General features: G+C 46.0%; 2 protein-coding genes and 1 long non-coding RNA gene across 6 annotated transcripts in view; 2 read left to right on the top strand and 1 right to left on the bottom strand.

Moving 5' to 3' along the window:
• The window catches only part of LOC126542919 (uncharacterized), a 50,463-nt gene extending 30,985 nt beyond the window's left edge, over window positions 1-19,478 (top strand). For all 4 annotated transcript variants that reach the window (XM_072286328.1, XM_072286329.1, XM_072286327.1 and 1 more), the window contains one exon: window positions 18,154-19,478. In XM_072286328.1, the coding sequence (XP_072142429.1) occupies window positions 18,154-18,816 (663 nt within the window). In that variant the 3' untranslated portion in view covers window positions 18,817-19,478. The remainder of the gene's footprint in view (window positions 1-18,153) is intronic.
• LOC140216058 (uncharacterized) overlaps window positions 1-24,874 on the bottom strand; it is a 31,914-nt gene that overhangs the window by 5,118 nt on the left and 1,922 nt on the right. The gene's annotated exons all lie outside the window — the stretch shown is intronic.
• On the top strand, window positions 434-3,251 carry LOC126543040 (tigger transposable element-derived protein 4-like). The gene is made up of 2 exons (XM_055077577.2): window positions 434-2,073; window positions 2,683-3,251. The coding sequence occupies exons 1-2, from the start codon at window positions 1,421-1,423 to the stop codon at window positions 3,008-3,010; spliced, it is 981 nt and encodes a 326-aa protein (XP_054933552.1). The 5' UTR covers window positions 434-1,420; the 3' UTR covers window positions 3,011-3,251.

Raw genomic sequence — 24,874 nt, 5'->3', positions numbered from 1 at the left:
AAGGGGGTCACAGTATGGCGCTGCACTTTGGAGCACCGATATGATAGCCACTCCTGTGTCCAACGTCGGACGTCCTGGTTTATTCCGGGCCACACGAACCTAGCTGTGCACAACTGTTGAGTGGCTCGAATCCCCAGATCCGAGAAGCCGTGCAACAATTCATAAATGTTGCGGCAAAGATCGGGGGGCACAAACGGCCTGGCCCTACCTGTGGAAATGTCACAGCATACAGATCCTGTCGGTCAATCCAGCCATTGCAGCTTCAAGGCACTGGTTGTGGACTTCAGTAGGTGTTTCAACTTCCTGTCACTGCGTTGAGCTGTCGTTAGTGCGGTGAAGTCGATGCCGCTTGGTAGGCTGATGGCGTTCACTGGACTGCGCGAAAGAGCATCTGCCACTGCATTGTCCTTCCCGCTGACATGGCGTTTATCCGTTGTGAATTCTGCGATGTACGACATTTGGCGGAGCTCTCGTGCCATGTGTGCACCCATATCTGGCTGATCGCGCACACTGCGTAGGTCATCAGCTTGTGATCCGCGAGTACAGGATTCTCGCCCTTCTACACAGTGATGGAAATGTCGTATAGCAGCGTATATGGCCAGGAGCTCCTTACCAAAGGTGCTGTACTGTCGTTTGGACGGATTCAATTTTCTGGAGAAGAAGGAAATCGGTCGCCACCTTCCGCTCGACTTCTGCTGCAATACAGCTCCAATAGCTGCGTCGGAGGCGTCTACCATTGCGCATTGTAGAACACGGGGCTGCGGGTATGCGAGCAGAGCAGCATTTGCGAGAGCCTCTTTAATATGTAGGAACGCTTCTGCGGCTTGGTCGTTCCACTGAATGGCACTTGCATTAGTTCCTGATGCTGCTACAGTGCAGTCCACTTATAACGATACCACATATAACGATATATCGGTTATAACGATGGGTCGACATGAGAGTGTCATTTTATGCATTAGGTCTATGGAGGAAAAAAACCATTTATAACGAGAGGTTATTCAACGCATATCGGATATAACGATCAAAATTTTGCCGTATGGATGGCTTTTTCTGTGCAAAATAATCGTAACATTTGCGTTGCTTAGTTCCCTGAAACGAACGATGTCGACACAAGGCGATGTTTACCTCCGTAAGTTCGTATCTGCCTCCATTACCACGCTGCGCGTCCCAATGTTACTAGGCGTGTCCCGCCACGCCTGCGCAGCGGAGAGTACCTGAGTAGGCGCAGCGCGCCACAAGATGGCGCTAGCTGCTTCGTGCGCGTCGGCCACAGTCGCTCCGAAAGAGAGAGAAAGAAAAAAAAAAAGCGACAAGCAATGCGACGCGGTGGCGCCCGTCCTGCATTCAGTCTCTCTCTCTCACGATAGCAGGCTGACGCCACTGAAGCAGCGTGCAACCAACGGTACAACCCAGTTTGAAGATGGCGGTGACAAAGCGCAAAGCTGTGTCGCTTGACACGAAGATGGATATTTTGCAGGACTCTCGACGCGGCTTCAAGGTGAGCGCCCTCGTGAAGAAGTATGAGCTCGCCCAGTCGACGATATCAACCATCTTGAAAACCGGGAGCATTGCTATTTTGAAGGCAGGAGCTATCAGCGGTCGTGCCGATCAGCGGAAAAGGGTTAGGGACCCTTTGTACGCCGATGTTGAAGAGGCGCTTTACCAGTGGTTCGTCACAACCCGCACGCATAATGTGCCTATTAGTGGGCCAATACTTGCCACCAAAGCGAAAAACTTCGCTTTTCTTCTGGGACGCCCAAATTTTGAGCCTGGGGGAGGCTGGATTCAGCGCTTTAAAGAGCGGCACGGAATCGTTTACAAAAACATGGTTGGGGAAGCGGCGTCTTTGGACACAGAGGCAAAGCAGCAGTGGCTGCAGACAAAGCTGCCCGGCGTGCTGGAGCACTACGCGGAGAAGGACATATATAATTGCGACGAAACTGCTCTGTTTTTTCAAATGTTGCCGTCGAAGACTCACGCTCTTAAAGGAGATCGATACCCCGGCGGGAAGCACTCGAAACTTGGGGTGACCGTGTTGCTGTGCGTTAGCATGGACGGGAGCCATCGTCTCAAGCCTTTCATGATCGGGCGATCAAAGAAACCAACGCGCTTTAAGAATCAGCACATCCCGGTCCGCTATCGCAGCAATAAGAAGGTGTGGATGACCCGCGACCTGTTCGAAGAATGGCTGCTCGAGTTTGACAGTATAATTGAAGGCCAAGGAAGAAAAGCAGTGTTGCTACTTGACAACTGTAGCGCACACAGCGTTAACCCGAAGCTAAGATCTGTTGAATTGTTGTTTCTGCCTCCGAATACTACGGCAGGCCTGCAGCTGTTGGACGCTGGCGTGATCGCCAACTTTAAAGTCCTGTATCGGTGGCGCATGCTGGAGTGGCTAATTTTAGCCATTGACCGCACAGCTCCTGGCACGTCGGGTCATGCAGACGGGCCCCCTGACCTGAAGATCAGCCTTTTGAAAGCTGGGCGCTTCATTTATGGTGCATGGTATGAAGTAAAGCAGTCAACCATATACAACTGCTTCAAAAAGGCGGGCTTTGTGCGTCAGGACGAACTTCCCCAACTCACTGAGACCAACACGATGGAAGCCACTGACATAACCAAGCTCTGGGAGCTCGTTCCTACTGGTGACACAGGTGGTGCGTCGATGGAGGAGTTTTTGACTGCAGACAGTGCTGCCTCATTCTGCGATGAGGTCATCGACGAGGCGATCGCCGAAGATGTGCTGTCTCGACAGACGGCAAAGTTGTGCGACGGTGGCGACGGCAGCACCGAGAGTGACGAGATTGACAGTGGCTCCTTGACCCCGACCACTATGTCCACGCAAAGTGCACTGTTGTCGATCGACTCCTTAATTGATTTTATGCGTGCTAAAGGATTGCCGCCAGTGTTCGCGCAGCAGCTGGAATCCATGCACACCGCGGTTGTGAAGCTGAAGCTGCCGCAAAAGCAAGTGCAGATTTCAGACTATTTTGGGGCGCCTAACCCTTGACACGGTCATTGGCGCTAGAAATAAAGTTTGTTTTTCACAGCCTACTTTCTACATCATCTATTCTTTAGAGCAAGTAGCGAATTTGAGTTCAGAGCTGCAAAGGTATGTTCCGCATTTTTTTTTTTATATAACTGCAGTCCAGATATAGCGATCATCGGTTATAACGATCATATTTTTCGTCTTTCTCGATATCGTTATAAGTGGACTGCACTGTAGTAGGCTGTGCAGCGGGTGAAGGATGTGGGCGCACTTCGGAACGAACCTATGGTAAAAGTTTGAGCCCCAGAAACTCTCGAAGCTGGCGGATTTTTTTACTGTGGAAACCGTCGTACTGCTTTGACCTTGTCCTGATGTGGTTGCACTCCTGCGCTTGAAATGCTGTGGCCCAAAAATGGTAGCGACGGTACCCCGAACACGCACTTGGCCGTATTGATAATAATGCCGTGCTCTGCCAGTCGCTGTAGCACGCAGTGTAGGAGACTCTCGTGCTCTTCGGGCGTGCGGCTAGCAATCGGCAGATCCTCCAGGTAAACCTTGCAGAAGTCGAGGCCCCGGACAACGCCATGCATGAACCATTGAAAAGTTTGGCCTGCATTCCTTAAGCCTAAAGGCATCTATAGAAATTCGAACATTCCAAATGGTGTTGTTATTGCAGTCTTGGGAACATCCTTTGGTGCTGCAGGTATCTGATGATATGCTCTCACCAGATCTATTTTTGAGAAGATGTTAGCGCCATGCAGGCAATTGGTGAGGTCGTGGACGTGCGGCACTGTGTAACGGTCCGGTACAGTCACACAGTTTAGTTCCCTATAATCCCCACAAGGACGCCCATCGCTGCCTGTTGATTTCGGGACCATGTGCAGAGGCGACGCATGTTGGCTGGACGAAGGACGTACTATGCCGAGTTCGCTCGGCATAGTACGTCCGTAGGCGTAGTTCGTATGGCTCGCTTAAATTTTGTGCTTTCCTGCTTGTGCGCAAAGCTGATAATGTCTCAGTCAGTCGAGGAATATCTTCACGCATTCGCTGAAGTTCGTCCTGAGCCTGTGGTGCTCGCACGGCAGCCAGTGATGTGGGCGTGGTGATCGCCATGAGCCGATGACCGCAGGTAGGTCTTTCTGCTCTGACACAGTGACAACCAAGCAAACACTTGACGGCAGCTTTTGCAAAAAAAGTTCCCGGAATAATGCTCCGTCTACAGTGTTTGTTGTTTCGCCGTGCAATAGTTGCATGTGCCGCAACAGCTGACTGGGAGTACGGTCGCCGAGGTGCGTGTCGCGAAGCAATTGCTGTAGTTGCTGCGACTTGGGGGGCATGACACGGCGGATGAGGGTTTCCTTTAGCATTGCATATGCTTTTTTACTAGGCTGGTCGAGTAAAAGATGCCGCATTTCACTGGCTATGGGCAGTGGGAGACTGCTTATGACGCAGTGGTATTTGGTAAGGTCTGCTGTGCTGTGTCGTGCTGCGAACTGCGCTTTTACTTGAATAAACCAGAGTGCGGGGTCTGCGGTCCAAAAGTGGGGCAGCTTACCGTCGACTGAAGAGACTGTCGGCGTAGCGTCCATCATGGACGTCGAAGTCATAGAGACGTTGATGCTTAACCCCGGTGGCTGCTGATCACGTCCGTGTCACCAATGTTGGAACGCGCTGCAAGGCTGAGCTAAGTGAGTATAAGCAGCCACGCGTCCCAAACAACTGAACTTTTGTTCACTCCAAAGCTCACAAAGAAAAGTCACATGGTTCCTCGCGCATGCGCTCCTGGCATTGCGCACGGAAGCAACGTTTTGCAGCGCTACATGCGACCTTGGCGAAACTGCGCCGTGACGAAAAATGGCCGATGCCGCAAAGAGTAAAATCAGGTGAACAAATGCTCGGATTGACGTTACATTTCTCAGGGAGGTTCCTGTAAATAAAGTAAATCAGTGGCTTTGAAAAGAAAATTTGGTATATTTCGATCTGGGTGGGAATCGAACCCAGGCCTCCGGGGTGTGAGACAAGCACGCTTCTTTGGCTGCCCCACAGTTGTGGCTTACTAAGGGTGTGGCTGGTGCATGCCTGATTGCACACGTCACGTGGTCACAGACACGCGCTCGTGCCACTGCTCACGCATTTGTCGTCACCGTCTTCCACTACTGGCTCAGACGCTGCTCATTATGCCAGCGTTCCCATGCTGCTCTTCCCTCTGCGAAGGTGTTGACGGCACCGGCCCACTACCAGTAGGTGCGGCGATTTCACTAGCTCTGTCGTGCGCTCCAATGGACAGTTGCCACAATTTTTCATAAATGTATTTAATTATGACAAAAAGTGTGCGAAGTGTGCAATCACACTTTTGCCTTCACATTTTCCAAACGTGTGACACTTGAGATGGATGCCATGACCTTTACATGATTGTTCATGTGTTGATTAGCTAAGGCCACCATACCTAATATCTAGCTAATACTCTCATTTTGGTCATTCCAGTGTGCCCACCCCAGTTGCTCACTTTCCACATAATATATAACCAAGCTCGATGCTTAGCTCGTCTCAAGTACAACTCGAGGTCTTATGAGTCAACATGCTCTGGCCATTCTTTCGTAGTCAACCGTAACACCTTCGACAGTCTTGTCCTGCCTTATTTCTGTGCTAATTTATTTGTGAGTAAGAGGTACTTGATGCGTGTGCATGTAACTTCATCAATATTTTCATTTTTTTCGACGATGGACAGTCCGGACAGTATTTATGTTCTCGTCTCCTGAGACACACTTTACCTCAGTCATATTCTGACAAGATTATAGGAAATTGCTGTGTTCAAGCAGTTGCTGTCCTTGATGTTTGCTTGGATGAATACAAGAGGGTTTATCAACAAAGTAAATTTTCATTCATGTAGATGCCAGTGGAATTTCTTAATGCCTTGGACTTTGGCCAGAGCTTCCTTATCAATATGAGAATAGTTTAATTAATGGTGGATTCCCTCAATGAATTCGGAGTAGCCGGTGAATTCCGTGATCGTGCACACCTTTCTGGCACAGATCAACACCTTCTAATACACGATTGGAACAATCTATGCCATTGGAGCACAGAGTGAGAGAGCAAGTTCTCTACAGATCCAGAGTTGCTCGAGATGTTCTGCAGATGGTCACCTGCTTCCGCTGTTCATTGCCAGCACAGATGAAACATCGTTGTTGAATGCCTGCTCATAAGCAGTGACTTTAGAGTCGCTGTCTGTCTCATTTGTTGTATGTAACAGAACTTGATATCTAAGTCGGAGCTGCCACTATCGAGAAGCAAGGAAGTGATGCCACGCGCTGCGGTGAGTTGTCCATGGTGCCCGCCATTACCATGAGAGCCACGACTCTGCACCAGTGCCCCTTCATGCACGCATCGGTTACTAAAACCTTGGACACAAAAGAAATTCAGCACATAGCACTACTGATTCCTTACTGCGATGACATTGTCGGCTGCACCCTGTTCTGCAGTGATGTTGACGACTTGCTGTGTGCCCTGTACGAATTTTTCCTTGGCAATTTTGTCAGCACAGACGATAGTGTTGAGGTCGGTGAGCCTCTGACCGACGACAACATGTATAGTTATTGTAATACAGTATTGAAGTAGTCTGTTGATGATGACAGAATACTCTCAAGCAATTAAAAAGATATGAATCCGTTCATTTTGCCGCAATTTGTTAATTCGACCTTTTGTGTACTTTGACCAAAATGTACGGTCTGACAAGGTTCAAATTATCGGAAGTCGCCTGTAACAATGCAGATTGCTTTGTCTAAATTAAGACAACAAATTCGCAGCCTGCCTAAGGTGAAGCATGCTTTATTTAATGACCAGGAACTGTTCTTCAGAAGTGCCATATGCTTACTCAGGAACTCGTGCATCTGCGCCAGAACTACAATGCTCCTGCGGCATTTTCAAGTCTACACTTGCATTGGTCTTTCTCCTTGCAACAACTGTTCTTGTTTTCTAGTATTTGAACAAAAAGAACTATTTGACAACTTCATATGACAGGCTTTCAAATTGAATACAAAGGGAATAGCAAGAACTATTTGGTGTGCCACCTGCCGCGATCATCAAAACCCGTATACCATGGTTAATTCAAGCATGTTTTCAGGCAATTCAGATACACCATATGGACTTTAACTGACTCTACCGACATGCCTCGCGCTGATTTTATAATGAGAGCCCCCCCCCACCCCCCTCAAGAAAGAAGAAAGAAATTGGAGCGCTAAAGGAAGAGAAAAAGTGATGAGAAGGTTTGCAGCAGCACGCAAAAAATAAGAACTAATTTTCATTAAAAAAAAGTCATAGTTTGTGTCCAGTTATTTCTTCTACATTTGCACTTATATTCGTTTTCGTGGGTTGCCGTTTGTACTCCTGTAGATCACAAGCGTGTATTCGCAACTGTGAATGGTCGTCTATACGCCTGTAGGGTTTGCTAAGCCGAGATCATTGCCGTCTCCGCACTGGGGAATCCGGAACTACGAGGCCGGAACTGTTTAGAAATACTAGTTCCATGTTGAGTTACCCATCGCGATCAGGCAAACACTTCTATCGCGGATAAATCAAAGAAGTTTTTGGGCATGTAGGACCCTCTGGGCTGTACTTGTAGGCGATAAGGTAGCCTCTCCGCCTATGGGATAATCTGACTGCTCTATGTCGAATGCTCGGTTGCCATAGTCAGAAGTTCGAATCCCTCTATAAGATTTATTGTTTTTTTTTAAGATGGTGAGCTTGAATTTCACTTCCTCCAGTGCACTACATCTGCTGGCTAGGAGTGACGCCTTCCCCCGGCAAAAGATGCCGAGAGCAAGTGGGGCTATACTAATCCAGGTAGAACCAAATTAGGAAGGCCCACTAAGCTTCAACAAGACACTCCCTCACCAGAACAGGAATTGGCCTCCCTGGTGCAGTATTCTGCTACTACCTCCCAAATGACTCTCAATTACCCATATGGCCCTCAGTCCCCAGCAGCTGTGGAGCACCTGACCAAGGCGGTGGTCAGACCTGTAACGCAGCAGAGGGTGATAACAATCTCTGGGTCCGGATAGGCCGCCAATGGAAACTGACCCTTGCAACGTTTTAACACTCGAACCCCCTCGAGAGAGGCTAGGTTAGCAGGACTCTTTGAGGAACTGTCAGACATTGTTTGGGATATCATTGGCCTTAGTGAGATTAGAAGAACTGGTGAGGCTTATACATTGCTGAATAATGGACGTGTCCTCTGCTATAGAGGTCTCCCTGATAAGAAACAATATGGGGTAGGATTCCTAATCCACAAGGACATAGCGGGCAACACTGACGAATTTTACAGCATTAATGAGAGGGTAGCTGTAGTCTTAATCAAACTTAATAAGAGGTATAGATTAAAGGTAGTACAATCCTACGCTCCAACATCCAGTCACGATGATGAGGAAGTAGATCAGTTTTATGAAGATATTGGATTAGCTATGAGAAAAGTGCAAACTCTGTATACTAGTATACTCAGTAATGGGCGACTTCAATGAAAAAGTTGGGAAAAAGCAGGCTGGTGAACAAGCAATTGGCAACTACGGCGTCGATTCTAGGAACGCCAGAGGAGAGATTCTGGTAGAATTCGCAGAAAGGAATAAGCTTTGAATAATGAACACCTTTTTCAGGAAGCGTAGCAACAGAAAGTGGACCTGGAAAAGCCCTAATGGTGAAACAAGAAATGAAATTGATTTCTTACTTTCTGCCAATCAAAGCATAGTGCATGATGTAGAAGTGATAGGTAGGGTAAAGTGCAGTGATCATAGGTTAGTTAGGGCTAGGATTCACCTCAATATGAAGAGAGAAAGAGCAAAATTGGTCAAGAAGAAACAGGTCAACCTAGAGGCAGTAAGGGTAAAAGCAGACAAATTCAGGCTGGTACTTGCAAACAAATATGCAGCCTTAGAACAGAGAGATGATGATGACATAGAGCTAAGGAGTGAAACCATAACTAGGCTGGCTTCAGAGGCAGTAATTGAAGTTGGAGGCAAGGCACCAAGGCAACCAGTAGGCAAGCTATCCCAAGTAACAAAGGACCTAATACAGAAATGACAAAGAATGAAAGTGTCCAATTTAAGAAATAAGATAGAATTTGTGGAACTCTCAAAACTGATCAACAAAGCGAAAATAAGTGATATTCGAAACTGTACGTGAGAAAGACTGAAGGAGCCGTAAAAAATGGACGCAGTGAAATCAGTGAGAGAGAAACTTGGCATAGGACAAACCAAGATGTATGCACAAAAAGATAAGCAATCTCGAAGATATAGTAAAAGCAGCGGAAGAATTCTATACTGACCTGCACAGTACCCAGAGGGGTCAGGATACCTGAACTAGAAACAGTAATGAACAGGATACAGAAACTCCTCCTATAACTAGCGATGAGGTCAGAAGGGCCTTGCAAGACATGAAACAAGGAAGAGCGGCAGGAGAAGATGGAATAACAGTCTATTTAATCAAAGATGGAGGAGACATACTGCTTGGAAAACTGGCGGCTCTTTATATGAAGTGTCTTATCGACTGCAAGGGTCCCAGAAAACTGGAAGAATGCAAACATACTAATCCACAAAAAGGGAGATGTTAAAGAATTCAGAAATTACAGGCCCATTAGTTTACTCCCAGTATTATATAAAATATTTACCAAAATAATCTCCAATAAAATAAGGGCAACACTGGACTTTAGCCAACCAAGGGAACAGGCTGGCTTCAGGAAGGGATACTCTACAATGGATCACATCGATGTCATTAATCAGGTTATCGAGAAATCCGCAGAGTACAATAAGCCTCTCTATATGGCTTTCATAGATTATGAAAAGGCATTTGATTCAGTAGAGATACCAGCAGTCATAGAGGCATTATGTAACCAAGGAGTACAAACCGCGTACGTAAATACCTTGGAAAATATCTTTAGAGGTTCCACAGCTACCTCAATTCGACACAAGAAAATCAGGAAGATGCCTATAAAGAAAGGGGTCAGACAGGGAGACAATTTCTCCAATGCTATTCACTGCGTGCTTGGAAGAAGTATTCAAGCTATTGAACTGGGAAGGCTTAGGAATAAGGATCGACAACGAATATCTCAGCAACCTTCGGTTTGCTGATGACGTGGTTCTGTTCAGCAACAATGCAGACGAGTTACAACAAACGACTGAGGACCTTAACAGAGAGAGTGTAAGAGTGGGGTTGAAGATTAATGTGCAGAAGACAAAGATAATTATGAATAGCCGGGCAAAGGAACAAGAGTTCAGGATCTCCAGTCAGCCTCTAGAATCTGTCAAGGAGTACATTTACCTAGGCTAATTAATCGCAGGAAACCCTGACCATGTGAAGGAAATTCATAGAACAATAAAAATGGGTTGGATCGCATACGGCAGACATTGTCAGCTCCTGAGTGGAAGCTTACCATTATCATTGAAAAGGAAGGTGTACAATCAATGCATTTTACCAGTGCTGACATATGGGGCAGAGACTTGGAGACTGATAAAGAAGCTTGAGAACAAGTTAAGGACTGCGCAAAGAGTGATGAAACGAAGATTGCTAGGCATAACGTTAAGATACAGAAAGAGCGGTTTGGATCGTAGAGCAAACGGGTATAGATGATAATCTAATTGACATTAAGAGAAAAAAAAATGGAGCTACGCAGGTTAGATAACCAGAAGACAATTAGGGTTACAGAATGGGTGCCAAGAAAAGGGAAGCGCATTCGAGCATGGCAGAATACTAGGTGGAGCGATGAAATTAGGAAATTTGCGGGCACTAGTTGAAATCGGTTGGCGCAGGACAGGGGTAATTGGAGATTGCAGGGAGAGGCCGTCGTCCTGCGGTGGACATAAAACAGGCTGATGATGATGGTGGTGTGGTGTGTACATGAAAAATTTTGAATATTTGTACACCCTTGCTATTTACCACTGATGCAGTAGTAGTACACACTGCAACATCACTCCAATGCTGTGGCTAGATGCATTGCAGTGAAACTCCAGTGGAGCAGCAGTGTTTTAACGTGTCGGTGTCATCTCGTTGCTGAGCCTCTCCTTCGCTAACAATTCTCGGTCCATTTACCTTCAGTTTCTTTTTTTCAGGAGTTCATGTAGTGGGTGAAACACGTTAGGAAATATCCTTGACTAGCTTCCCACAATAGCTTTCGAGTATAAGAAATTATCATAGGTCTTTCATATTTCCAGGTGTCATGGCATGCAGAATTGCCGCCATATTCTTGGGACTGGGGCTACTGTCACCCACCTGTACCAAGCACTCGATGGAGTCCTTCAAGAAGCAATGCTTTTCCTTTCTTCAAGTGCTTTCTTTCATTAATTCATCCCGATTTTGCAAGTGCTCTTGCTCACCTCCTCCACTGACAACTATGTCCTATTGTAAAGCTTTCCATCCTTTATTCCCTTGAAATGGCATACTTGAAATCAGCGCAACGAGAAGGATGAGCGCTGACTAGCCCAACCTTATTGCATGCTGGATGGTGTGAAAACTCATCATGAGACATTTCCGTCCAATGGTATTTGGAAGTAGGCATGCTTACAAGTGGCTTACGAGAATTCAGCACCTCAAGCAATTTTGACAAAAGGGTTCCTGCCTAAGGTATTTATTTTTTGGCCTTCGATACAGGTTACGACCTCGCAAGCACCACACAGTCTAACTTGCCTTCTTCGCCAGGCGTTACTACTTGCTGGTTGTTAAAGGTGTGATTACAATTCGTTCTCCCTCCAGTTGGTGTCCGCATTACAGGGCGACGAAGATGTTACGTCGCCCAAGTGGGAGGCTGCCCCTACGCAGTCCCGATTTTGAAGCCCAACTATGGGCAGTCCAATGGGCCCGCGACGTGGCGGAGAGGTTAGGTCTTTCTGTCCCAACGTGGGAGCGGCCCGCTACGTGCTAGTCTACATTCTGATGGACCTTGACAAAGTTTTTCCATCCATCCATCCAGTCAGTTGAGTTCATCTTCTGTCTCAAGGCATAAGTAACATATATTGAGCGCTTGCATATTTAGGCTGAGCTTGTTCCTTGATGCAGAGCTTTGCCTTGATAAATGTTTAGTTCGCCAAGCCCATCTCCTTATAGTCCTTGGTAGTTTTCCAGTATGGCTGTTATTTGATGTTCCTTATTATGACTGTACTTGATGCCAGTCTACATTAAGATCTTGAAACCTTGCTCTTTCTAGTATATTGGAACTTCACAATCTTTCAACATGTAGAGGTTATGGCATTGCCCACTGTAGGAAATTTCAACATTGGCTTTTTCTTGCAGTATTTTTGGCTTATCTCTGTATGGCTTGAGTGTGATCCCAGCTGACTCTTGTTGTTCCACATCATGAAGATCGCCTGTATATGTGTGTGTTAATTACCTACTGGAGACCTTATGTCCATTTCTATTTTGATGACTTTTCCTGAAATCTGTGCGGCTGCTTTTATATTTGTTTGGGAAAGCCCTTCGTGGTTAATGTATAGAGTGGCTTGATGCTGTCTTCTTCATGTATTGATTTGTAGTTTGCGGAGTGAGAGGAGCAGTATTTTTTTCGGTGCATATCGGCTACCTTTGCCTTTGAATGCCAGTTGAAAATATCTTCTTCCTCCACCTATGATGAGTTATGTACCTACAACAATAATGCTCGTTATTTCCTGCCTTGCAGTTGAGCTTTCTCTTTGACGACTTGCCTTCCTACTGCTTTGTCTCAGATGATTTGTGCCTTGCCCATTCTCTCATTGCAACTCCTTAACATTGTTTATGGCTAGTAGTGCTGTCGCAAACTCCACTGCCAACTTGAAGGCTAGTCAATGTTCCGTTAGAAGTTGTTTTAGAATGCTAGCATCTCTTATGCCATCGACTAATTGGTATCAAAGGCTGGTATCTATATAGCCACGAAACTTGCATAGCACTGACCTCTACTTGAGCATAATCCACCATGGTTTCGTTTATGAACTGCTTTTCATGGTGGTGTTGTACCAATTGCTCATAGGATTCGCTCGTGGACAATGGCTTGTCTGGAGTTGCCAGGTTGCATATCCACCCATATGTCCTCTGTCGAGCAACAGTAAGAAAACTGCGTTTGCTTTTCCTTTGTTATGATGTCATTAGTAGCAGAGAAACACCCCAGTCATTCCACGTATCATGCTGTGATGGTTGGGGTCGGGCATGAAACGGTAGCTGGCCCGTGCCGTCGTCCAACTTATCCACGCTGAGGACGTTGTTGAAGGGAGAGACTTGTTCTCATCGAGAACGAGGAATATGGGATTTATTTACAGTATCTACATGAGAATGTTACAGTTCATCAGTCTTGTAGTATAGTGTCGCCCCCTGTCAGATCTCTGTGTCATCGTACATGTATGTTTTGTAGTTGTTTAGCTAGATGGTGCACCCCCAATCGGGAGGTGTCATCTGGCGTGCGAGTCCTTTTTAATAATAAACGGCCGCGGGTCGGCTGAGTCTTCGTTCCGGTTTTCATCGGGAGCAGTTAGCTCCGAGTCTCCTTCACTGCGTCGGCGCTCGACGCGCGTTCGCTGGCCGGGGGCCCCCACTTGCCTGCCGCTGCCGACACAACATCTTTTGGCAACGAGGATGGGATTACCGCAGCGGTTCCGACCGAAGCCCCGGGAAACCAACGAGCTTCGTAAGTGAAGCGACCCTTCCCGTGTCCGCACGGCATGCAAACGCCGCCGACGCACTTGGCGTCACGAGGCTTCCGAGCCTAGGCCTTCTCGCCCCCCTTTGTTCTTCCTTGCCCCATTCCTGCTGCGAGCTCCGGCTTGTTTTCTGCACTGTCTCCTGCACGCTACCGGGCGTGGCGTCTTCTACGGCGAACCTTCCCGTTTTTCTGGAATTGCCCGGGCCACCGTTAATTCCATGGCATCGATGGAAAAAAATTTTTCAGGCCCACCTCGAAGCGGCCGGCAGTGGCGACTGGACGGACGCGCGACGAGCGTCCGCGCTCGTCAGCGTTCTCGGGCGTGAGGGACAACGGAAGTACTTTGCAGACGAGGAGCAGGAAGCAGCAAGGCAGTTAACCGGCACAGCGTCAGCGTGAAGCGAGGCAGCAAGGCAGTCGACCGGCGCAGCGTCATCGTCAAGTGATGCGGTCCCGCCAGCGTCAGAGTTCCAAAAACTCTTGCAGCGGCTTGACCGGCTGTTCGCCGCGTCAACAAATGTTCTGGCGGAGAGGCACGAATTCACCAGTCGAAGGCAGTTCGAGGGAGAAGGATTCCTGGAATTCGTGACCGCATTGAAGGAGAAGGCGGTACAGTGCAACTTCGGCACAGCCTACAACGAGCGCGTCCGAGACCAAATTATACATGGGGTAGCGAACGTCAGCGTTCGCGAAAACTTGCTGGCTCATGGCGAAACCCTGTCCCTGGACAAGGCAGAAGAAATTGGACGCTCGTTAGAAGCCTTGCATCGAGCGAACCGCGCGTTCGGCTCCGAAAATGTACGAAGAAAATGTACGAAGAATGTACGATGTGTCATCGTACATGTATGTTTTGTAGTTGTTTAGCTAGATGGCGCACCCCCCTTCTGTCATGTGACGAGCTTGGACCAATCGGGAGGTGTCATCTGGCGTGTGAGTCCTTTTTAATAATAAATGGCCGCGGGTCGGCTGAGTCTTCGTTCCGGTTTTCATCGGGAGCAGTTAGCTCCGAGTCTCCCTCTCTGCGTCGGCGGTCGCCGTGCGTTCGCTGGGCATGGGCCCCCACTTGCCTGCCGCTGCCGACACAACAAGTCTCACATGACTGAAAGAGGAATGCACACTGAGGAGGCGCCAACGGCTCCTTAAGTACACTCTGTCCTCCCTAGATCCCTAGGTGAGGGAAAACGGGGAGGGTTTACGCACTCAATTCTGCACAGGTTGCGCTGACCAAACAAAGGTGAGAGGGTTTTCGCAGACACGGTGCTTGACCAGAGCAGGCGCCTCTTTATCCCAGAGTCGACCCTGCAGTCAGTGGCCACCGCGTCTGTCCATTGGCTGATGACTTCTAAGCTGCGTGAGATGGCACCGCAAAAACATCTTATTCCAGAAGTTCCACTGCTTCAAACAAGCCTTGACGGTGACAGCGTACACACTAACAATACTTGCTCCGCTGACTGCGTCTAGCCATCTCGGCGCCCTTCCGTTGGGGACGCGGCGCATTGTCCTCCTTACAAAATGAGTCGCCACCGCGTGGTGGCGCCGTTAGGCTAGAGACTGATGTATTGCCGTTCTTTCAAAGCGAGTCGTCGCAGCAAACATGCCGTCTTTCCGTCGGTCGCTTCCCCAAAGATCGCCAGCTCCCGCCGGTCGAATGTAACAGCTCCTCCATGGCCCGGAAAATCTCGACTGGCCAGTGCTGATAACTGATGGGTAGGAAGAGAGTGGCTGGTGGCAAGGGGGGGATGCCTTGGCTTGCAGAGACCAGCGGTGAAATGATGACACCGCCCAAAAACATCCAACAAGGACAGGCAACTGCAAAACAAACCCCACAACATGACTCTGCGCCGCGATGACATATCTTGGATCTCACTTTAGACCCGCTAGACCTTAAAAAGAAAACATAAGTGCAGAAACAACAAATGCCGAATTTCGCTACGCCAATTTTTGAAAGAATTTCGTGCTGACAAATTGAGCAATCGTGGAGGGAGTCCTGTTAAATGAGAGGTGATTTTCTTGGCTTAACCAAATTAACCATAACAACCCCAAAACTTAGGCGGGATCCTTAAACGCAGAATTCAAATAAGCCTGCTCAAACCATCCGCATTACTATGCAATTTTCTCTTCTTATATCTAACGGAGAAGTTGTACTCTTGGAGAGTGAGGCGCCATCGGAGCAAGCGGCCATTTTTGTGTGGCATTTGATTGAGCCACGTCAGAGGACAGTGGTCGGTCTCGAAGATGAACTTCGCTCCGTACAAGTAACACGACAACTTCTGGGCTGCCCAAACTAAACAAGCACATTCCTTCGAAGCGCTGTAGGCTTCCTCTCTTACAGTTAGTTTACGGCTGGCATAGAGGATAGGATGTTTCTCGTTATTGTCGCCAACCTGACTAAGTACCACGCCCATACCCCTGTCGCTTGCGCCACAGTGAACTATGAATTCCTTTGTGTAGTCTGGTGCGCGAAGCACAAGACGAGAAACCAATAGCGTTTTCAAACTTTGGAAAGCGTTCTCTTTGTTGTTATCCCAGTGCACACTATTCGGTGCTCCCTTTCGGAGGGCGTCCATTAAAGGACTTGCCATTTGCGAGTAATTCGGAGTGTACCATTGATAGTACCCCGCAAGTCCCAAAAATGAACGAATGCCTGTTTTCGTGCATGGCTGTGAAAATTCTCCAATCACAGCTGTTTTCAGCTCAGCCGGCTGTCTCGTGCCCTGACCGACAACATGGCCCAGATAAGTAACCTGCGAGCAGCCAAAACTACACTTTACCGCTTTCATCGTTAAGCCCGCTTCCCTCAACCGTGAGAGCACCTGCTTGAGGTGTGATATGTGCTCTTTCCAGCTGTACGAAAAAATTGCTACATCATCAAGATATGGCAAAGCGAACTCCTGCAAGTCCTTTAGGACAATATCCATTAACTTAGAGAAGCTAAACAGCGTGTTCTTGAGCCCGAAGCTGAGGGCGAGAGGGCGAAAAGTGCCTACATGTGAGATAAATGCGGCATAGCAGCTGGCACTTTCTGAAAGGGGAACTTGCCAGTATCCTCGCACGAGATCTATAGTTGAAATGTATTTAGCAGCGCTAATTCTTTCACTTTATTCCTCAATGTTGGGTATCGGGTACAGCTGATCCCTAGTGATGGCATTTAACTTCCTGTATTCATCACACGGACGAGGGTCCTTATTAGGGGTTTCTGCAAGTATTAGCGGTGACGTGTAGTCACTCTTGGTGGGCTCAATAACTTCCAACTCTAGCATGTGCTGTATCTCTGCCTCCACAATTTCTCTCTGTCGTGGAGACACCCTGTAAAGCTTTGATCTTACATGTTCGGTTGATGTCAGCTCTATTTCATGCGTTATTAGTTTGGTTCTACCTGACCGATCGCTGAATCTATCGAGATATTCCCCTAACAGCCCTCTTAGCTAATCTAGCTGCTTGGGTCTAAGAGCGTGCGAGCTTACCGAATGTTTTACTACTTCTTCTAGACTGATTTCAGAGTTGGAGGTCGCCTTATATTCATTAAACTTGGTACTAGTGTCATCCTGCTCTTTGATGGTACAGTTAACGACTCAGCTCCGCTCTAGGTACGGTGTCACGAAATTGCAGTGGTATATCCTCACCTCCTTCCTGCGACCGGGCATTTTCAGAGCCTAGTTAGTATCTGAAAGTTTGTGCAACACTTTCACGGGTCCGTCCCAGTGACCTTCAAGCTTCAGCTGAAAGCTTCGAAAAGCTTCGGCTGAAAGGCGGTACTTTTTCAAAAGACTAGCCTTAACTTTCGCATAATCATAAGCATCCTGCGCACTGAGTCTGGCTATTACTTCTGCAGCCCCACACGGTAACATAGACAGCAACTGCTGCGGCCATGTACTCGGGCCGAGGTTCATCTTCTCGCAAGTCCTTTCAAAATTTCCTAGGAACAAGCCTATGTCGGTCCTGACCTTAAATGGCTTTAACAGCCTGTCCATGCGGTACGATTCTGCCTCACTTATCGTCCCAGAGCCCCTTCACTTCCTTGAGACAACTCCAAACATTTTCTTTCAAGGTGAAGTTGCAGTTTTCTTAACTCGCGATCTATCTTGCATTCCTCTCTGTCCCGTTTCTCTCTTTTCCTGAAAAGTTCTAACCCGATTTCAATGTCTTCCTCACTGGCCTGTTCGGAAATCAGCTGCAATGTTTCCAATTTTAGCGCTTCCTTGCAAACCTCTAGGCCCAGTTCCTCACCAACGATCAACATTTCATCTCTCAGCAGTGTCCTTAAGTCCATGATTGCTGCTTTACTGCCTTGGTCCGGCAGTAACAATGCCCATGATTCTTGTGTTGTATGGATGTTGCTGACTTAAGCAGCACAAGTGGAAGCACTAACCTCTAAATGTGGTCACGTCTAGTGACTCCTGAATCTTTGCCACCTTTGCAATACTACTGCCTTACACAATGAATGGAATGCTGCACCTGCTTTTGTTATTTGCAGGCTGCCCTTTTTGCTATGGTGACTGTGTATGGTCCTTCCACGCAGGTGCACCAAAACTCCCACTCCAAGGAGCGGCCCTATGCCTGCCGTGTCTGTGAGAAGCGGTTCAACGCGGCCTCTACATTGTATGCTCACATGAAGATCCACACGGGAGAGCGGCCCTACACGTGCACCATCTGCAACCGCTCCTTCACGTTCAACAACACACTGGTGCGGCACATTCGCACCCACACGGGCGAAAAGCCATACAAATGTGAACTTTGCCCACTGCGCTTTTCCACTGCTTCCAACTTGTCTTCGCATCGTAAGAAGCACTCGCAGGAGCGACAGTTTCACTGCGAGATCTGCCCGCAGGAGTTCTCTACAGCAACGGCGCTGGCCTCCCACGTCAAGACCCACACGGGTGAGCATGCACACCAGTGTGAGGTGTGCTCCCGGGGATTTGCCAAGTTTGCCGGCCTGCAGGCGCACATGCGCAAGCACACTGGAGAACGGGCCTTCTACTGTGCCGAGTGCGGCAAGGGGTTCACGCGCAAGCTGCACCTCAAGCAGCACGTGGCCTCGGAGCACGAGCCAGTGCGACCTGTGGCAACGTGCGAGGTGTGTCAGCGTGACTTTGTCAATGTGGAGTCCCTCCAGGTGCACATGAAGACACACAATGTGTCCAGGGGGACGAGTGCAATTGTCGTGTACATCAACAAAAAGTGAGCCCGCCTAGCTGGCTAACAAGTGCGACTGTTAAACATTGTAGTTCTGTTGTGCCCTCTGGGAGTGATTGCCTTCTACGCTGAATTGTGCAGCCTTTTTGAGAATAAATGTTGAAGGAGTTGCCTGCTACAGGCATGCTCTGTTTGCATGCACACATTGCTTTACTGTGGCCGTTTATGGGGCACAATTGTGACAAGTGTAGTAGCTTAGCACACAGTGTCCGGTAGCAAAAATGCAATACAAGACCGGTTGGAGAAACACAGTACTGAGTGTTTAGACAACACAGACATCAAAAAGATTCTCTGTGGCGGATAGCATAGTTCTAGTCATTGAGCTGAATTACTCATATAGGCAGACATTATGTGCACAAGTAATCAAAATTCATATTCAACTAATCAGAAACATCACAAATTGCCTTAATTAATTACTCAATGTCACATATTGCAATTTAGAATTTAGCCGGTGAGTCTGTAATATACATTTGGAAAAAATTTTCAGGACATCAGTTTTAAAGGTATTCAATTCCAAAGTGTGCAACAAGATATGTGGGTGTTCCAGTGAGTTTAGTGCTTCAATCCATAAGACAGTTTGTTAAAAAAACATGTATATAAACCATGTGTATAAACGTGTTCATGACAGGATTAAAGGGTTCATAATTTGTGCTTTGTCCTTCCCTGTCATAGTCGTTCATACTGATACGTAAGTCCATAGAAGGTCAAAACAGTCGTCCTGACTGATAACGATAAAGAGACTCGCATGCAAGCTGTTAGCTAAACTGGCCAGCGTTTCAATCTGCTGTGTAGTTACATTGTATGGAGTCTTCTGCGACATCAGTGTTTCACTCGCATAACAATATTTTCAGTGTTAAATGCACTGCAACATAATCATGAATGTGCACCAACTACTAGCCCCGTTCATCTGTCTACTGAATGATAGTGCATTTTTAAGCAATTTTCACGGTGCATCTCAACATTCAGGTAATCTTTAGGAGTCATTCCAAGTGAATATGCCTTGCAAGCTCACCGGCTACAATTCTCAAATTGCAAAAGGTGCCATAAAGTTAAAAAGGTTAGTGTGTTTTTTAAAATTAGTTTACGTATTTTGATATTTCATGCAAGTAATGTACACCATTTTGAGTAATCCAGCTGAAGGACTAAATTGCTCTATCTGCCACAGGCAATTGTTAAAAATTTTGTATGATCTAAAAAGGAAAACACCCTGTATATTGGCAAAGTCTAGTCTAGTCTAGTTCAAATGGCAAATTTGCTTGTTTGATTGCCCATCTCAAAATCAACATTTAGAATTCCAGTATTATGTGGCCATTCCAACTTCATTCTGGAATCTCGGGCTCCCAGTCAACCTGTGTGTTTAAACATGCTGAATTATTCAGGATTAATTCAACACCGGAGTTGCCACTCTGCAACTTTGTTCCAGAGTAGTGGCAAGAATGTAGTTTGTCTGTGCTTTTTATTCAGCAATACTGACTTAAATATGCAGTCATAGCTACTATTCAAACAAATGTTTTCTGGGCAAGCGCATCATCAAGGGATAAAAATGCTCTCCTCGCTCTCCTCATTGCTCTACGTGTGTCGATGTGGTGAGGGCTAACATGATTTTAGCTAAGGTGTCAGCACGATGCTGAAAACTTTAGTGCTTTCAGGACCACAATGTCCCCGCTTTTACTCGGTGTTAAAGTTCGTTCGTGTTACCGAACTATACCAGTGGGGAATTAATACATGCCCAAGCAGAGACTGTTTGATACAGTAGGATTTTCAATGGGTAAAGGAGAGACGCATGAAAAGCTCCTGCTTTTGTCCTTGTTTTTCTTGCACTACCAATGTCATCCAACTCATCCAAAGTGTTGTGCTTAGGAACGACATCTGCAACTTTGGTTGGTTTCCTATTCTTGCACAGCTTCTGAATAACTGCAATAATACTTTTTTATTAATTTTGAGGAGGGCTGCCGTATGGCATAGAAAAAGCAAAACAAGGAAACTTATAAATATACCAACTGCAATAGTTTTTGTGAGCAGTGCTTTGGAAGGATGGCCATCTGGGCAAGTCAGTAGGGTGTCATGCTAAAGACTGGTTAATGTCTCATAACACTGCAAGGACATGTTTTTTTTTTGTGTGTGTGTTGCTGTAGTGCATACAGATTCCTCGAAACCTGCACGATAATTGGCATTAATGTAAGTTCAGTATCCCCAACAAAATTCTGCTTACTCATAGCCTTTATTGGTCTCTCAGCAAATATATTACCAATGAAGCTAGCTGTGCACTTGGATATCTACGATGTAGCTCACATTTGGCTCCAACACTTACGCCACCAGCCTATAGTGTATAACCCTTGTCTTTACCGAACCCCAGAGTATGCATACAGTTTGGCATCCGCACCCAACTGCCCCAGAAAATGCCTGCCACTCTCAAATTTCATGCAGTTAACAGCAACAGAGAATTGCAAGCCCCATGAGCACAAGACATGTTGGCACATGGCTTCGGCATTGCCCCTACAGTTTTACGCCACCAGTTTCTGGTCGTGCAATCACAGCACAGGAGCACATTCACTCGCACCACAAAGCAATTATGACACTCGTACTGAGATACAAGCATGGCAACACGAACTGCTAACTTCTACCTTGTCCCAAGAGAACAGGAAGCAAGCTTGTCTTAGCTTGTCTTACCATGGAAGATCTGACTAATGGACAGAGTATTTCAGGCCATTGATTATTGTTTAGGTTTGCCAGAAAAACATTTTCCTTGTTGCTTGACAGTACTTCAACAGAGAGAGGGCGACTGTTGTGGGTTTTCTTGGAGGCTACACCAGCTCATCAGATATCTCGGGCACTGCGCACAACCACCTCAGATAAAGATCATCATAACTCAATGCACGATATATAGCACTCCTCTCAAAGAAAAAATTATTCATCATGCGACCAATGACTGCATTTTCTCTGAGGAGCTGAAACTGGCAATTATAAAAAAATCAATTAAAAAGTAGGCTTCATGCACACATTTGCAAGAATAACATTTGTGCGATATAGAAACTTTGATCCCTAGTACTTAGGTGCAGTTGAAGTTTTATCTTTAGAACAACTAATTTACTATTTCCTTTTGTACATTGATAAAATGTACAATTATAACGAATATATATATTCTAAAATATTTTATTGTAGGTACTATAGTCACTTTTCGTGAATCCACCATTGACATATTACCGGAGATGCATATTTTCACACTGTTCAAGTGAAAAATAAATAAAATAATACGGGAAAAACTGCATAAATGACCAGAAGACAAAGACACACCACTATCACTCAACTTGATAGCACTACTAATGCCATGAAAGATGTATTGTTGCCACTTGGTACTACTCAAGTGCTACTCAACAGCCATTGCTGTGCTTAACTTCTGCCAGGCCTCACATTTTTCAACAGTGTGGGTTGGCACCCACTGGAACCTTTGCTGTTATCCCATGCAAAAAAGCTGAAATGATGTCACAGTTTGGTTGTCATACGTTTGCTCTTGCTGCCAGGCATTTAATGCACCACATTTTTTACTTGCAATGTCATGAAAAAAGGATTTCACTCCACTGTGATATAAAAAGATTTTTGTTCTTTATTTACGTAGTGACGTCCTGCCCCATCAGAAAAGTAGTGACTGTTTCCAGCAATACGTTCTTCAAATTTGTAAAAATTTTATTTCCAATGCTAACACTGCAACTGTGTCATACTGAAAGCAGTATGAAGTTACCACAAAAGTGGCGCCAATTTTTGCCGGTTTACTTCCACGTGCGACAGACAGATGAATGGAGGTCTACACACTGCTTCAGTGAAATGATTGCAGGGCGTAACACTTAAAGCTCAACACTTGCGCCAACGAGAATAACACCGAAATTGACCAGTAGCACTCGGCAATGGTACAACCTATAATTTTTGTTCTTGCTTTAACAACATGAAAACCTCAACTCATCGTGAGAGATAATCACTTTTTGGTGTCGCGGGTGCTTTGCCACTTTCTGAATGGCTTTTAATAAACACAGGCCACCAAACGGTGTCTTTTTTTTTTTTTTGCAGCATAACAGACAGTAGAAGTTTTGAATTCCACATTTTTATTCAAAACGATTTTTCACACTAGATGGCAGCAGGCATTCCTTGTGTGCTAAGGCCGCCCTCTTTGAAAGACATTTTCCCACGCTTTCAAACAACCTTGGCATCATCCATGCAGTGTGTTAGTGTGGCAGATTGCTATCAGTGAAGTGATAACAAGAGTGATGAAGATGCCAAATTGGTAGTTCATTCTTCAAGCGAACACAGTGGCAACACATTAAGGTGACAACAACTCCAAAGAGAATGAAGGTATGGATGAGATGGTTGTTTGGCCCTGTGTGGAGTGCCATGTCTTATTTGCTACAAAACGGTCCGTAATCTCCAGTAGTTTGGATAGCATCAGCCATGGAACAGTGCATTTCAAAACAATTGAATACACCACTGCTACTCGTACCAAACTTTTCTTCTTTTTTCTTATGAAGTTCCAGGAGTGAAGCGGGCAATACACAGTAGTCGCTGAACAATTATTCTTTGGCTTACAAGGTTTCCAAAGTTGTTTCCACATTTTAAACATGTTATTGAAGCATTTCACGTCACAACAAAATGAGCCATTTTCGTACCTTTATTTTTTTTTTAGATAAGGGCTCTTTGACTCTCACTTCAGAGATAACTCGGCACCCACCCTCGTGCCCCTACCACTACCGACTATACTCGTTTACTGTATTCAGCAAACTCCCTGCCTCTCCAGAAGCAACTTGTGCAAAAAATAACTTGCAATTACATTTCGGGAGAGGTAATCTCCACACGCCTTGCAAGTTAAATTTCTGACTGCATGTGGAGCAAATGACTTGGTGCTCTTACCACTCACCGCAGGGCAGCCGTGGCGAACCGGTGTGGTAGGTCCATCCACACTTTGACAGGTGTTTACTACGAATACTTTGCTATTACTATCAATCGGGAGAAATCGACAATGTAACCTGAAATATCTGCTGAGCCAACGAGAAAAAGAAAGAAGAATGGCCGGGACTTAGCACCAGACGAGCAGTCATGAACATGACCAGAGTGTCGTGCCCACCTGTTCGGACTATGACAGACAGAGGAATTGATGAATTGTTGACAAATGCTGATATGGGAAAAAAGGGTGTAAAAAGAAAACCCAGCTGTTATGAAGCACGAAAAGTCAGTCCACTGAACCAACATGCAAGAAGAGAGACCGGGCATGGCCTATGTTGCAGTGAAAAAAACAAAAGAAACCTTGGCAGTCGGAGGTTTAAGAGGTTAAACAAAAATCGCTTAAAATAAATTTCAACTGCTCAATATGTAAAACATGCACCATTAGAAGCACCCAGCCCTGCATTTTTGATGAACTGCTACATTGTGAAATTACTGCTTCTTTGTATGCTTTATTGTACTTCAAGTTTACAATATCTTTCTGGAAAAAAGGGGCTGAAATCATTGGTGAGAAAATATACATATTGACTAATATGTCAATAATAGATGGCTGAGTACCTACCGTGAGTAATTATTTTTAAATATACAGGGTGTGTTTTTGTTTTAGGTGCACCAAGTTTTTTTAAAGATTGCCTATGGCAGATAGCACAATTCTAACCCTTGATCTAAATTACTCAATGGGGCGGCCATTACTCCTACGAGAAATCAAAATGTTCAATTGAATAATTAAAATAATTATGTTAATTAACATTTTAATTAATTTACACCACATATTTCAATCTACGAATTATACCAGTTCAGTCAGCACCAGTTCCGAGATAATTTTCAAAGTGTCTGACGAAATGCATTGGCATTCCAGTTACTTTTTTCAAGAAACCGCTGTTTTATGCACTGAAGCACAAAAAGTAACTGGAACATCAACGCATTTCGACGGACACTTTGAAAATGATCTTGGAACTGGTGCTGACCATAGAATTTGTTCCAAGTAGATACGCCCTGCGAGCTCAGTGGCTATAAATTGTAGATTGAAATATGTGGTGTAAATTAATTCATTAAAAATG

This window comes from Dermacentor andersoni, chromosome 2 (assembly GCF_023375885.2).
Source record: "Dermacentor andersoni chromosome 2, qqDerAnde1_hic_scaffold, whole genome shotgun sequence".
NCBI classification, from domain to species: domain Eukaryota; kingdom Metazoa; phylum Arthropoda; class Arachnida; order Ixodida; family Ixodidae; genus Dermacentor; species Dermacentor andersoni.
The sequence above is the reverse complement of the archived record's forward strand: the minus strand, read 5'-3'. Positions and strand labels throughout refer to the sequence as shown.